Source organism: Littorina saxatilis, linkage group LG5 (assembly GCF_037325665.1).
Source record: "Littorina saxatilis isolate snail1 linkage group LG5, US_GU_Lsax_2.0, whole genome shotgun sequence".
Classification (NCBI taxonomy): Eukaryota; Metazoa; Mollusca; class Gastropoda; order Littorinimorpha; family Littorinidae; genus Littorina; species Littorina saxatilis.
The window spans coordinates 25,519,816-25,535,440 of NC_090249.1; the positions used below are offsets into that span (position 1 = coordinate 25,519,816).

Consider the following 15,625-nt stretch of genomic DNA (forward strand, 5'->3'; position numbering starts at 1 on the left):
ACGAAAAAGATCCTGTAATCCATGTCAGAGTTCGGTGGGTAATAGAAACACGAAAATACCCAGCATGCTTCCTCCGAAAGCGGCGTATGGCTGCCTAAATGGCGGGGTAAAAACGGTCATACACGTAAAAGCCGTGGGAGTTTCCGCCCATGAACGAACAAACAAACAAACTGCAGTTTTTCTGAAGCATAATGTCCATAATGTTTACTTAATTTTCTGCAGCATTATTGCGATTAACTTTTTCTTCAGAATAGTCTGTGACAGTTTTTCTGGAGAAAAACGAACGACCTTGTAAAGTAGCGTTTGTATTCGTCGCCCCCTGGGATAGTATAATAGTTTGTTCCGCAGTGTACCAATCAGAAGGCGTGTAGCATAAGGGCATTATATTCAACTTCACAATGGCGGCCGAACGTGAACAATTTCTGAAGCAAATCGAACACGTAGTGGACTACTGCGTTCGTCTGGGAAAATGTGACAATGTTGCTGACAGGTGCCATTGTTTAATTTGAAACTTTAAACTTCCGGCGGAAAGACAAAACACATTCGTGTCACGCACAACTATTGGTAATTCTGGATGAGTCCATCTCTCGACAGAGGGGGGCTCGCGTGCTCCAACATTATAATGAGCCAGTACAAAATGCTGCAGAAAAAGTGTAAACAGGTATTCTGCAGTAAAACAACAGCACCGTTTTACTGCAGCATTCTTGATTTCAATTTTACTGCAGTAAAATGTTTTGCTCCAGAAAAACCCGTTGCTTCGGCGAAAGATGACATTATGCAGAAATGCTGCAGTTTTTCTCCAGCATTTCTGTTTTTCTGCAGAATAACTGAATAATGCCAAAATGCTGAAGAAAAAGTGTAAACAGTTTTTCTCCAGTAAAACAACATCACCGTTTTACTGCAGCATTCTTGATTTCAATTTTACTGCAGTAAAAAAAACGTTGCTCTCGCGAAAGATGACATTATGCAGAAATGCTGCAGAAACAAACAGTTTTTCTCCAGTATTTCTATTTTTCTGCAGAATAACTGAATAAAGTCATAATCCGCTAATGATAGTTCTCACCTTGACATAATTATACTGTCAGGTCAGGGGGAAATGACAACGTTTGTGCAGCATTCAGTCCTGTTTTGCTTTGTTCACAGATCAGCAAAGCACACTTTTGGGAAACTGACGACGTCGTCTACGTCTGCGTCGGATACGCCCACATCCTACGCCACAGACCCGCCTTGATCTCAAAATGGCAGGAAGTAGAACAGACGCTCACGGACGTCGGCCTCATACTGTCCGTCGTGTGTCTGTCTCTCACTCTGCTGCTGTATTCCGTCTTCAGGCCCCTCCGCAACCAGCACGGGCAGAAAGTGATGTGCATGGCGGGAACACTGCTGTTGGCCAAAGCCTCGTTCTGGCTCAGCAACGTCCATGATGACGTCATGTGTCAGGTGGTGGCCATCTTGCTCCACTTTCTGTGGCTGTCTGCCTTCAGCTGGATGTCCACTGTGTCCCTGGACCTGGCCCAGACTTTCATGAACAATGTCCCTAGTAAAGGTATATGTCATTATGTATGTTTCCCAATCTGTGTGACGAAGCCGGTGCAAGCAAAGTACCATGTTTGTATTTATATGTTCGGATAAGAATACCTTCCTTGCAAACCCTAATGTACGCCAGCACAAATCAGTACAATCACAGATGACGTTTGGCGTCGGCAAGCAGCGACACGCCGAAACTTATTACAAATCGCCGAAAACGTTCCCGTTGTCTGGGCAGAATTGCAATAGGCTCTTTCACATTGAAGGAAATGAAACGCTAAGGACTGCCTAAAACTTCAAAGAAAAAGGTTTGTCAACATCTATGTCTAAAGTGATTTACAATTAGAAATCTTGAATATCATCTTATCATTTGTCTTGTGTCTCATGAATCAACAAACAAGAATGGTAGGTCATTGGAACGTTTATTATTGACAAAACAAAACGTTACATTTACAGTACGTCGACCTAAAGGTCTTTGAAGTAGACTGACAGACAGACAGACAGACAGACAGTCAGTCAGACAGACAGACAAACAGACAGTCAGACAGACAGACAGACAAACAGACAGACAGTCAGTCAGACAGACAGACAGACAAATTGACAGACAGACAGACAGACAGACAGTCAGTCAGACAGTCAGTCAGACAGACAGACAGTCAGACAGACAGACAGTCAGACAGACAGACAGTCAGACAGACAGACAGACAGACAGACAGTCAGACAGAAAGTCAGACAGACAGAAAGTCAGACAGACAGACAGACAGACAGACAGACAGTCAGACAGACAGACAGACAGTCAGACAGTCAGACAGTCATACAGACAGACAGTCATACAGACAGACAGTCAGACAGACAGACAGACAGACAGTCATACAGACAGACAGACAGACAGTCAGACAGACAGACAGACAGTCAGTCAGACAGACAGACAGTCAGACAGACAGTCAGACAGTCAGACAGACAGTCAGACAGACAGACAGTCAGACAGACAGACAGACAGACAGACAGTCAGACAGACAGACAGACACTCTTGAAACAGATATGAACTTATATCTCAAGATCGTGTGGCTATACTCGCTTGCAACATGTCTTGTGTCTCATTGTCTCATGTCTTGAGGTCCGACTGACTGCTGTTCCCGTGGCCTACCTCGGCAAGCGCTGAGGAGCTTTTTCCCGCCGACTGTTCTGGTGACCACCTTCGTCATCCTGCACGTGCAGCCGGACATCAAGGGTTACGTACGTTACGGCCGCAGCAGGGACGGTTGCAGGCTTACCACGCAGGTAATGGGGGCTGATGTGTGTGTGTGTGTGTGTGTGTGTGTGTGTGTGTGTGTGTGTGTGTGTGTGTGTGTGTGTGTGTGTGTGTGTGTGTGTGTCTTAGTGTCTGTATGTCTGTCTGCCTGTTTGAGCCTTGCGTTGAAGCCTTGCGGCCTCGGTCGATAAAGCTCCCCCTCGGACCAACAAAAATGCTGGTCTGACAAAAAGACACCAAACATCTTATAACATCTTAAAAACATTAGGCAAAACAAACAAAAAATGAGGCGTCCAGGCAAAACGGCTTTATGAATATGAAAGATTAGACGCCACGAATCTTTAAACACCCCGATAACGCCCGGCAAATAAATCGTGAAAATATGTAATCAGGACATTTAGATCACACTAACAATGCAAATAGCACCATTATCGATGAGTGAGGGGAAATAATCAAAATCATTTGGTCTGCTTTGTAAGTCGTTCTGTCATACGCTGAAAACAGGCGTCTCATTATTGTACTAGTGATTAGCAAGGATTGCAGAAGCAAATGTTTGGCAAACAGCGATGTGCTCCGAATTGGACTAGCTGCATTTAATCACACTGGACAGGCTATATTTACATAAACTGCCGGCGTTGTATTGGTGGTTTGCGCAATACGTTCAGAATATGACTTATCCAAAATTGATGGTAACGTTTAAACTTTGGGTAGTCCCTGAAGTCGTTTACGTCAACATGATCTGTATGATTTTAAACGCGTTTGAACCTACATTAGTACTTGTAAGCAAAGTTCACACAGTGGAAAGTATTTGCAATAAAATCTGCTCCCTTCTATGGCTTTGTCTATATATAGGAGTCAGATAAGGCGACTTAAAGACGCATTTCTTCTCGGTAAACTATTCAGCTCACCATCTCATACTTGGCCCGGCTTTTATGTGGGATAAGGCCTCCACTTGTACACATACCAAAAATCAACAGCTTCAGTGCTTGCTGTGCAGAGTAGGACATTTTAGATGAATTAATTTGTAAAAGCCACCCGTGGTAATCTGTGATATGTATTCTTCAAAGACTTCTCATATTTCTGCTTGGGAATCAGCCAGGATGTTGATTTTTGGTATGTGTCCAAGTGTAGAGATGGTCTCATCCCAAGGACTGTGCCTTTAATTGACTCAATCTGATGTCTGGTCACATTGCTGCAACTGTTGTTGTGGTGTATTCACATTTACGCCATTTTGGTTTGTTCAAAGGTTGGCCTGTTGGCGGGAGTGATCGTTCCTGTGGGACTGAGCCTCGTTTTCAACCTGGTTTGTTTCGTGGTGGCGCTGATCAGCATTGAGAGGAAACGGATGTCGAAGAAAATGGGAAGGTATGGTCCCATTTAGGTCACCTACGCTAACAAGATGGCTTCAAGTTAGCTTTGGCAACGAAGGATTTGGGACGTCATCGAATAGTCATATTACAGAAAGAAATGTACAGCTGGTGAACGTAGTGCATTTTGGCTCGACTTTATAGACGGAGAGGCTTGAAGACAATAATAATAACTAATTCCGGACCCGAACCCAGACCGCAATGGTCGTAATAACGCAAAATGTATTGTTTTCTGATGTTTATAACCGGAAGTTCATAGGGCAGGCAAATCCCGTGAACCCTGCACTACAGTGACGCCCTTTTTGTTGTCATTGATTACATGCCCGATTGAACGACGTGATCACCGAAAGCTCATCCTGCAATTCAGTGATAAGAACGCGTTTAGCGTAGGTTCCTTTGTTTGGTTGTTCGTTCATGGGCTGAAACTCACACGGCTTTTACGTGTATGACCGTTTTTGCCCCGCCATTTAGGCAGCCATACGCCGCTTTTGGAGGAAGCATGCTGGGTATTTTCGTGTTTCTATAACCCACCGAACTCTGACATGGATTACAGGATCTTTTTCGTGCGCACTTGGTCTTGTGCTTGCGTGTACGGGGGTGTTCGGACACCGAGGAGAGTCTGCACACAAAGTTGACTCTGAGAAATAAATCTCTCGCCGAACGTGGGGACGAACGCTGACAGCGGCCAACTGGATACAAATCCAGCGCACTACCGACTGAGCTACATCCCCGCCCGCGTAGGTTCCTAAATGGGTATGGTCCATCCTGGTTCGCTCGTATTCTTAAAATACTCTGACACTGATCGAACTACAATTAAAGGTGTAACAATTCGCAAGATAAAAGACTTCAGGGTGGCTGCTGCCGTGTGCTGCTGTACCTGAAACTGAGCCTGGTCATGGTCATGGGAGGTCCCGGGCCTTTGTCATACCTCGCTAAATCTCTCGCTATTACTCGGCTCATCTTTTTGTGTATTAGTGTGACTCGTTTATTATTATCCCTTCTGGGTATTCAGGTTATAAAAGGTTTCAGGGTGGCTGCTGCTGTGTCCCAGGGCATCCCTTGGCTCCCCATTATCTCTGCTGCTGTCAGTTCATTGCCTCTAATGTCGTGTTTCTGAAATGTTCAGGTATTCAGGTGAGAAAAGGCTTCAGGGTGGCTGCTGCCGTGTGCTGCTGTACCTGAAACTGAGCCTTGTTATGGGAGGACCCTGGCTTTTGTCCTACTTTGCCGAGTCCCTGGCTACCCCCTGGCTCCTTGTCATCTCTGTTGCCCTCAGCTCCCTGCAGGGTGTCCTCGTCTTCTGTGTCTACACGTGCAACAGAAATGTCTACGGGATGTTTCGCCGCGCCGTTCTGGGCTGCAAGAAGCGGAAAGCCAAGAAAGACTGTCTTGAGATGCGGGAGAAAAAGTCTGGCAACTCTGTCTGTTGGCAGCTACGATCTCACCAGCACAAGGTCTGCTGCTGCGAAACCCGTTTCAAATGTGTCGCTTTCTAAACTGAAAGCCTGAGTAGAACCGGTTTCGAATTTGTCGCTTTTCTATAATGAAAGCCTGATCAGAACCGGTTTTGGATTTGTCACTTTCTTAAAAGAAAGCCTAAATAGAACTGGTTTAGAATTTCTCGCTTTCTCGACGGACAGCGTGAGTAGAACCAGTCAGTTTCGGATTTGTCGCTTTCTAGACTGGAAGCGTTAGTAGAGCGTTAGACGGGTTCCTTTCCTGTTTCTTATTCTTCGTCATTGTCGTTGTCATCGTCAAAGGAAGGGCGTACAAATATTAAACTATTAGAACACCACCAGCACCCAAAATAATTGCTGTTTGAACAAGCTCTTAAATACGCAGTAATGTGGATTTTTGAGAGGCAAAGTTTTTTGTGATTTGAGATATCAGAAGGTTTATGTTTTGCAACACATCCCATAGACAAAAGGAAACATTTCAAATGATTTTTCGGTGAGTTTCTCGGACGTTTGATCAAAGCTAGGAACTTACCAAAGTTTGCTCTGTCAACAGGTTCAATAGTCGAAACATGGGGACCGATTTATGCCAACACTGTACGTTGTTTATCTATCTGCATGGTATTGTCCATAAGTGGCTAATATGTTGTTGTAAGTTCATTGTTACGTTATACTGCTTGAATGTATTTGTATTTGATGTTATGTTAAATAGTATGTTTTTATTCACAGTTAATATGTAAAGCGCGGAGAGCATAGATTACTGTGGTTCGTGCTATATAAGCTGCCATTATTATTATTATTATTTAGACCTAATTGTAGTTGTCTTAATTGTCTCTTCTGCCACACGTACACAGGCAATCGGTGGTCCAGATAAACGCCCCATGGTAATTAGAGAAAATGATCGGACTCATATGCTGTGTCGCCACACAAACAGGCTAACAACAGGCTGAACTAATATGTCCACGATTATTGGGCGATTGATCAATGACACAAACGTCTCAACTTTCGCTTTCTCATAAAGCTAATTAGTCAAAACATACTGAAGAAATACATCCAACGCCTTCTTGTTCTTTTCTCCATTGTTTCTTCTGGCACACACAGACAACTCGCGTGTTTTAATTGGTATCCAAAGTTTCAAGAACTTGTCATGAATTAAAACCCTAGGGCAAGAGAGAATGGATTATATTCATATTATTACACCCCCGGTATAGGGGTGTGTATAGGTTTCGCTCGATGTGTTTGTTTGTTTGTTTGTTTGTTTGTTTGTGTTCGCATATAGATCTCAAGAATGAACGGACCGATCGTCACCAAACTTGGTGAACAGATTCTATACATTCCTGAGACGGTCCTTACAAAAATTGGGACCAGTCAAACACACGGTTAGGGAGTTATTGGTGGATTAAAATTATACAAGGACTTATAGAGGGACATCTTCATGGTCAAAGGGAAATAACCATTCTCACTCAGTCACTGCCACCAACTGAGAAGGTTATTTCCCTTTGACGGGGGTGTTTTTCCTACCTCGTAGGAATTTCTTGTTATTATTATTATGGGGAGCTTATATGACTCACCTCCTTTGCCGCCATGCAAACAAGGTAGTAAAAGGCTGAATGTCCTAAAGGAATAAAACCTCGCTCGCTTACTTGTCTCTTGTGTCTCTTCTGGCCAACACAGACAAGCTGAATCTTGAAGGCTTCCAGAGCTTATCATGGCGTGGGAAGGCCTCAAGGCAAGAGGGAGGAATTTGGGCTCACTCCTAGTCAGCGTGGCAGCACACATAGGCTCACAAACACACACACACACACACACACACACACACCACACACACACACTGACGCGAGCGCGCGCACACACACACATACACACACACACACTCACACAGACTGACACGAGCGCACGCACATACACACACACACACACACTGTTAGGAAACGCTACCGTTGCTGAGCTTTGGTTCAGTTTTGTGTGTTGCATGTAGTTGACTTATTTGTACTTTGTGGGAAAGTACCGATATTATATTTTGTAAACACAATATTTATGCTTGGACGAGAATGCAGGTGAACTTTCTAGTCCTGTCAAAACAAGTTGTTTACCATGCTGTTTTAGTCGTGAGTTCGTGGCGTTCGTTCGGATTAAGTGCGTCGGCGCTTTTTGATGTACGTCATAGAGAATGTCGCTAGTTTAGTCCATGCACGGCTCGTATAATGTAGTTGTATCATGTTCGGTCTGGAATATTCTCGAGATTGAGTATTTACTATATATGCCAGCGCGATTTGTATGTAAAAAAGCTTCTATTTGAGTTCTGCTACGTTGTGCAGTTGTATGTATTGAATGCTGAATAAATCCTCGAACTCAATTTGACGAGTTGTTTTCTGCTGCTGCGAAGACGGGCGACGTAGAATAAAAGAACACAACTATACGACGTTTGAGAACTTGTGGCAATCTCAAGTGTCGTGTAACAATTGGGGGCCAAGCCAAGGATCTACGTTTAACGCCAAGGGTTTTCCAGCAACAAGGACCAGTGTCAAGACAGTCACAGGAGGTAGCCATCAATCGGGTGTATCCTGAGGGATCAGTATTGAGACTACGGAACCGTGGATTCGGTGTGACTGGTGAAGAGTTTGGTAATCGCCGCAGCTCGGAACGGTGAGCGACGCCGGAGTGTATCGGGATTACAGAGGTTAGCTGCCGTTTGGACGAGACGGACTTCGTCGCGGAGCTAGTGCATTAATACTACGAAATACGACTGGGGTACGTCGTGTACGTATCGTGAGCAGAGTGCGCCGTCACGTTAGACGAGGAGGGTGGCAGCCTGCGTCTACGAAGGTGAACAGCGACGAGAGAAGCATCGGAGGTGCAGTAGAGACTGTGTTCTTTTAGAAGACTACATTCGTCTACGTTCGGGGCTGTGAAAGAATACAGACGAACGCACCGGAAAAGACCAGAATGGCTGAGTTCTGGGGAAAAGGAATTGAACTGGGACTAAAAGGCAAGCAGTTGACGGAGTTCGTCGAGTCCCAGACACGACTGCTGGCGCAGCGTGAAGAAAGACAAGCGCAGCGTGAGCGAGAAGAAAAAGAAAGACAAGCGCAGCGTGAGCGTGAAGAAAGACAAGCGCAGAGTGAAGAAAGACAAGCGCAGCGTGAGCGTGAAGAAAGACAAGCGCAGCGTGAAGAAAGACAAGCGCAGCGTGAAGAAAGAGAAAGGCAAATTGAGCTGAAACGCTTAGAGCTCCAAATAGAAATGGAGACGAAGCGTTTAGAGCTTCAGACAGAAATGGTGCGTGTTCAAAATGAGCACGAGGCACCACGCCAAAGAGATAACCAGCAGCAAATGTTACACAGGGCACCGAAACTTCCAGCATTCGCTGACGGGAAGGACCAGATCGACTGCTACCTTGCAAGATTCGAGAGGTTCGCTGAGAGTGCTAGATGGCAGCGCGACGACTGGGCGATTCAACTCAGCGCACATTTGACTGGGGCAGCACTTGAGGTCTACACTAGACTCTCAAATGATGACGCCAGAGACTATGATGTACTGAAGGAAGCTCTGTTGCGTTGCTACAACTTCACTGAAAGGGGCTACCGTCAACGCTTCCGCGAATGCCAGCCATTGTCTGGAGAGACACCGAGCCAGTTTGTGGAGCGCCTGTCGTCATACCTGCAGAAGTGGGTGGAGTTATCAGGTGAAGAGCAGTCATACGAGAGTCTGCGGGACTTGATCGTGAAGGAGCAATTCCTTAATGCCTGCCCGAAGGACCTGGCGACCCGCTTGGAAGAGCAAAAACTGCGGGGTTTGAAGGACATTACTGATGCTGCTGAGCGTTATCTCATTGCTCATGGAAGGACCCTGGGGACGTCAAAGTCATCAAAACCTTTCCAGAAGAGCGGGAACCAGGGAAACCAACCTGCCAAGGGACAAACTGAGTCCGCACCATCATCCAATGAAGGGCAGAACATAACGTGTTTCCATTGCAATGCCAAGGGTCACCGAGTCGCCAACTGTCCCCAAAAGAAAAATAACGGACATGTCAATGACAAAGCGCAAGAACATCGACGGAGATATTACGACAACAAGAGGCAAACGAGTGGCTCGAACCAACAAGTATGTGCGAGCAGCGTCATACTCCCAAGGGCTGCCGAGCAAGTGGATACACCATCGGACGTGGAAGAATGTCTATCTGATGGCCAGTTTCTACTCGCTAATGGCAAGTCAATCTCTGTCGTCGCCAGCGCAGCTGTGTCAGTGTCGAACATGCCCGTGTCGAAGGGATTTGTTGAGAAGCAGGAAGTGACTGTTCTCAGAGATTCGGGCTGCAATGGAGTCATTGTCAAAGAGGATCTGGTGCCAACAGAGAAGTTCACTGGTGACTTCAAGTGGACGCTCATGGCTGACAGCAAATGCGTGAGGGCACCAGTGGCAAAGATCCAGATAGATACTCCATACTTCACCGGAGAAGTTGAGGCCGTCTGCCTGAAGAAGCCCTTGTACGATCTATTAATTGGGAACATTGGGGGTGCGAGACGTCCTGATGACCCTGATGTCGAATGGAGAATGGGCGCAGCTCAGCCTGCTGTTGAGGAGGAAGACCCACTGCCATTCGCGAATGAAGATATCAGCGAACTGTTACGAGATGACAGAGCAACTGTGCATCGCCGCGACCAGCCGCAGGTTGTAAGCGCTGTGACGACCAGAGCCCAGGCGAAGAAGGACAAAACAACTACGCCACTCAGGGTCACCAACAGTTCTGCAACTGCTGTCGTGGACAGGGATCAGCTGATTCAGCTACAGGAAGCTGATTCGACCTTAACAAAGTACAGGAGTCGTCCTGTCAAGGAGATGACTAAGGGCGAAGGCACTGTGCACTTTGAAGTAAAGGCCAAGATCCTGTACAGAGTGTTCCAGCACCCGAGAGTCAACGGTGGGAAGCCATTACGTCAAGTTCTGGTGCCTCAACCACTTAGGCGCCAGGTGATGGAGGTGGCCCACGACTCTATTATGGGAGGTCACCTGGGTGTCAAGAAGACATCGGACAGAATCCAGGCTGCGTTTTACTGGCCAGGACTGCATGCAGATGTGACTCGATTCTGCCGATCGTGCGATATTTGCCAGAAAACCATACCTCGAGGAAGGGTCCCGAAAGTGCCGTTGCAGAAGATGCCTTTGATCGACCGACGTTTCAAGAGGGTGGCCATTGACCTCATCGGCGAGATAAAACCGCCAAGTGAAGCGGGTCATCGTTGGGTTCTGACCCTGGTAGACTATGCAACCAGGTACCCAGAAGCCGTGCCTCTGAAGAAAATTGACACCGAGACTGTTGCCGAGGCACTTGTGGACATTTTCAGCAGAATTGGGGTTCCTGAAGAGATCCTCACAGACCTGGGGACACAGTTTGTCTCTGAATGCATGGAAGAGGTCAACAGGCTGCTGAGCATTCGTCACTTGACTACGACACCCTATCACCCGATGTGCAATGGGCTGGTCGAAAAATTCAATGCGACGCTGAAGTCCACGCTGAAGAAACTATGCAGTGAGCAGCCAAGGCAGTGGCATCGCTACATCAATGCCTTGCTGTTTGCATACAGGGAGGTGCCACAAGAGTCCACTGGATTCTCCCCGTTCGAGCTGATGTACGGGCGGACCGTGAGAGGCCCGATGCAGATATTAAAGGAATTGTGGACGAAAGATGTGGACACACCTGAAGTGAAGAACAGTTACCAGTACGTGTTCGAGTTGCGAGAGAAACTGGAGGAGACTCTCGAGATTGCGAGAGAAAACTTGAGAAAGTCTCAGGATAGTGGAAAGCACTACTACGACCGCAAAGCCGTAAACAGGAAGTTTACACCAGGTAACAAAGTGCTGATACTGCTTCCCACTGATCACAACAAACTACTGATGCAGTGGAAAGGCCCATACGAGGTTGAGGCCGTGGTAGGGATCAACGACTACAAGGTGAATGTCGGCAAGAAGTCCAAGATCTACCACGCTAACCTCCTGAAACTGTATGTGGAGAGACCTCTGGAAGCAGTACAGGTCGCAGCAAGTGTGGAAGAACTAGACGAGTTCGACGGTGAGGAACTACTGGAGTTGGGAGACCTCCACAAGAAAGAGGGAGTAGATGACGTCAAGCTAGGACCTGACCTGACAGAAGATCAGCAGAAGGAGCTGCATGATTTTATGGGCGACTTCACCCATAGGTTCTGTGATGTTCCAGGCTCTACGTCCTTGGTCGAACATGAAGTCCACCTCACATCTGACGTTCCTGTTCGGTCAAAACCATACCCTATCCCGTTTCAGGCTCGGGAATCCTTGAAGAAGGACATCGACAACATGTTGAAGATGGGGGTCATCCGTGAATCATCATCCCCTTACTCATCTCCCGTTGTTGTGGTCAAGAAGAAAGACGGCACAAACAGGGTATGCATTGACTTCAGGAAAGTCAATAAGATCACCGTGTTTGACCCTGAACCAATGCCGACGGCAACTGATCTATTCCGACAGTTAACCGGCAGTAAGATCTTCTCAAAGATCGATCTCAGCAAGGGATATTGGCAGATTCTTGTGCGCGAAGAGGACATACCAAAGACCGCCTTTGCAACTCCAGACGGAACATATGAGTGCCTGCGGATGCCTTTTGGCATGGTGAACAGTGGTGCTACCCTGAAGAGGGGAATGCAAAAAATGCTCAAAGGAATGAAGAATGTTGTGTACTACTGGGATGATCTGCTAGTCCACACGGAGACCTTTGCGGAGCATCTGGAGACTTTGAGGGAACTGTTTTCACGCCTGACAAAAGCCAATCTGACCGTGAGACCCAGCAAGTGCATTTTGGGGACCGACAACGTTGACTTCATAGGTTATTCACTGAAGGAAGGTCAAAAGGGGCTTTTGTTGGAAAACGTCACCAAGATCCTCAATGCGCCACGTCCTAAAACCAAGAAGCAGGTGCGATCCTTCCTTGGATTGGCTGGGTACTACAGAGAGTTCATTCCAAACTTCGCCGCCATAACGGCGCCTTTGTCGGACATGACCCGAAAAGGATGCCCCAACCGAATACTTTGGGGACCAGCTCAGGAGAAGGCATACCAGACCGTGCGCGACCTGATGTCACGAGACCCGGTGCTACGCCTTCCTGATACTGCCAAAGAGTTCATCTTGCGTACAGACGCATCGGACGAAGGGATTGGCGCCATGCTGATGCAAGAGCATGGAGGTAAACCGTTTCCGGTCAGCTATGCCAGCAAGAAGCTGTCAGGAGCCGAGAAGAACTACTCGACCATGGAGAAAGAGTGTTTAGCCATCGTGTGGGGAATCAAGAAATTTGAACTCTACCTCCAAGGGGTGAAATTCGTGCTTCAGACTGATCACAAACCCCTCACCTACCTGAACTCTGCGAAGTTTGTGAATAATCGTATCATGAGGTGGGTGATGTACTTGCAGAACTTTGATATGCGAGTGGAATCGATCAAGGGTTCAGACAATGTTGGAGCAGATTTTCTCAGCCGAGTATGTGATTAAAACTGTGTTCATTCTCCAACAGACTAATGTACATACCTGGATTTCAATCTGTTATGTATACATAATATGTGTACAGGTAGCGTTTCAATGATTGAAAGAAATTAGGTAAATTTCTTCTGGTGTTGGGGGTAATGTTAGGAAACGCTACCGTTGCTGAGCTTTGGTTCAGTTTTGTGTGTTGCATGTAGTTGACTTATTTGTACTTTGTGGGAAAGTACCGATATTATATTTTGTAAACACAATATTTATGCTTGGACGAGAATGCAGGTGAACTTTCTAGTCCTGTCAAAACAAGTTGTTTACCATGCTGTTTTAGTCGTGAGTTCGTGGCGTTCGTTCGGATTAAGTGCGTCGGCGCTTTTTGATGTACGTCATAGAGAATGTCGCTAGTTTAGTCCATGCACGGCTCGTATAATGTAGTTGTATCATGTTCGGTCTGGAATATTCTCGAGATTGAGTATTTACTATATATGCCAGCGCGATTTGTATGTAAAAAAGCTTCTATTTGAGTTCTGCTACGTTGTGCAGTTGTATGTATTGAATGCTGAATAAATCCTCGAACTCAATTTGACGAGTTGTTTTCTGCTGCTGCGAAGACGGGCGACGTAGAATAAAAGAACACAACTATACGACGTTTGAGAACTTGTGGCAATCTCAAGTGTCGTGTAACACACACACACACACACACACACACACACACACACATACACACACACACATAGGCTGACAATGGGCTGAAATAGTCAAATATGCTGGAAGAATAAAGCCATTACATACTGACTTGTCTCTTTTGTCTCTTTTAATACAGACATGTTACCTGAATTTTGAAGGTTTCCAAACCCAACCAAGTTGCCTCAGGGAAAAACATTCTAGGCATATAATAGGCTCCCCCACGGTCAATGTGGCCGCACACTCAGGCTGACAACAGGCTGAATAGTCGGAATATGCAAAAACGAATAAAGCCATCGCCTACTTCAAGATATCCAGAAGGTCCTGAATCGTGGCCAAGGATTTCTAGAACTTGTCATAATGTAAAACACCTACAGGGTAAGAAATAAGCAATATGATTATACAGGCTTGAACAGTCAAAACATACTGAACAAATAAAGCCCTCGCTCACTCGGGTGGCTCGCCTCCTTCTTATACACACTTCAAATGTCACGAAAACATGTTCCTTAAAAACCAGACCATCTTCAAAGTCAGAGGCGTCATACAAACTCTTTCAAAAGCGGAACAGGAACAAGCGGATTTTATTTGCGTCACTAGAAGGGAGTGCAGTCAGAATATCTAGGTAAAATGTGAACAACACTGCGAGCAGTTTACATTGCTGTTGAAGAATACCGGGGAGTTGATTACAATATTTGTTTATACCATTGACAAATATTGTGTATTGTTCAGTTTTTGAAACGAAATCTTTGTCGCCCGCAGTTTGTCAACTTCTGGAAATGCACTGCAATTAAAAATGACGTGTGTTGCAAGGAAACGTGCGTGAGTCCACACGCTTGCGCATATAATCTGTGTCTGTGTCAGTCTGTCTTTTTCTCTCTCTCTCTCTCTCTCTCTCTCTCTCTCTCTCTCTCTCTCTCTCTCTCTCTCTCTCTCTCTCTCTCTCTCTCTCTCTCTCTCTCTCTCTCTCTCTCTAGCTCTCATTTTCTTTTACAAACACACACACACACGCACACGCACACACACACTGACGTGAGCGCGCGCACACACACACACACACATATTCACTCACACACTCACACACACACACACACACACACAGACTGACACGAGCGCACGCACATACACACACACACACGCACACACATACACACACACACATACACACGCGCGCACACACACACACACACACATACATACACACTCATGCATGTAAGCTCGCAAGTGAACTTTGATTGCTTTATGATTATTTCGTAAATGTCGTTTTATGTGTTTACTCATTTCGCATCGAACCCCGAAATGCTGGGAACAAATGGAGATGCACGCATGCTTATTCATTTTGTGTTTTCAAAGGTCCTTCTATTTGGTTAGCAGGATTTGACTCGTTACCACACACGCACATGCGCACACACACACACACACACACACACACACACACACACACACACACACACACACACACACACACACACACACACACACACACGTAGGCTTACGCACACACGAGCACACACGCCAGCACGCGTGACTGTATGCAAACACGAGCTCGAGAGAACCTTTTTTTGGTATTTGCTGTATAATTGTCTCGTTAATATCGTTTTATTTGTTTTCTCTTTTCGTATCGAACCCTGAAAACCTGGGAACAAATGTGATGTACTCTTTCTTCTTTAGTTTGCTAGTACACACACACACACACACACACACACACACACACACACACACACACACACACACACACACGTACACACCAACACTAACGACACGCGCGCGCAAACACACACACACACACACACACACACACACACACACACACACATGACAAAACAAAACAAAACAATACA

General features: G+C 46.1%; 1 protein-coding gene across 1 annotated transcript in view; it reads left to right on the top strand.

Moving 5' to 3' along the window:
* Nucleotides 1–6,165, top strand: part of LOC138967714 (putative adhesion G protein-coupled receptor E4P) — a 6,994-nt gene extending 829 nt beyond the window's left edge. Inside the window, exons 2-6 of the mRNA XM_070340369.1 lie at nt 1,144–1,546; nt 2,645–2,808; nt 4,026–4,144; nt 5,273–5,600; nt 6,157–6,165. Of these exons, the coding sequence (XP_070196470.1) occupies nt 1,144–1,546; nt 2,645–2,808; nt 4,026–4,144; nt 5,273–5,600; nt 6,157–6,165 (1,023 nt within the window). The remainder of the gene's footprint in view (nt 1–1,143; nt 1,547–2,644; nt 2,809–4,025; nt 4,145–5,272; nt 5,601–6,156) is intronic.
* Nucleotides 6,166–15,625: the final 9,460 nt, after the last annotated feature.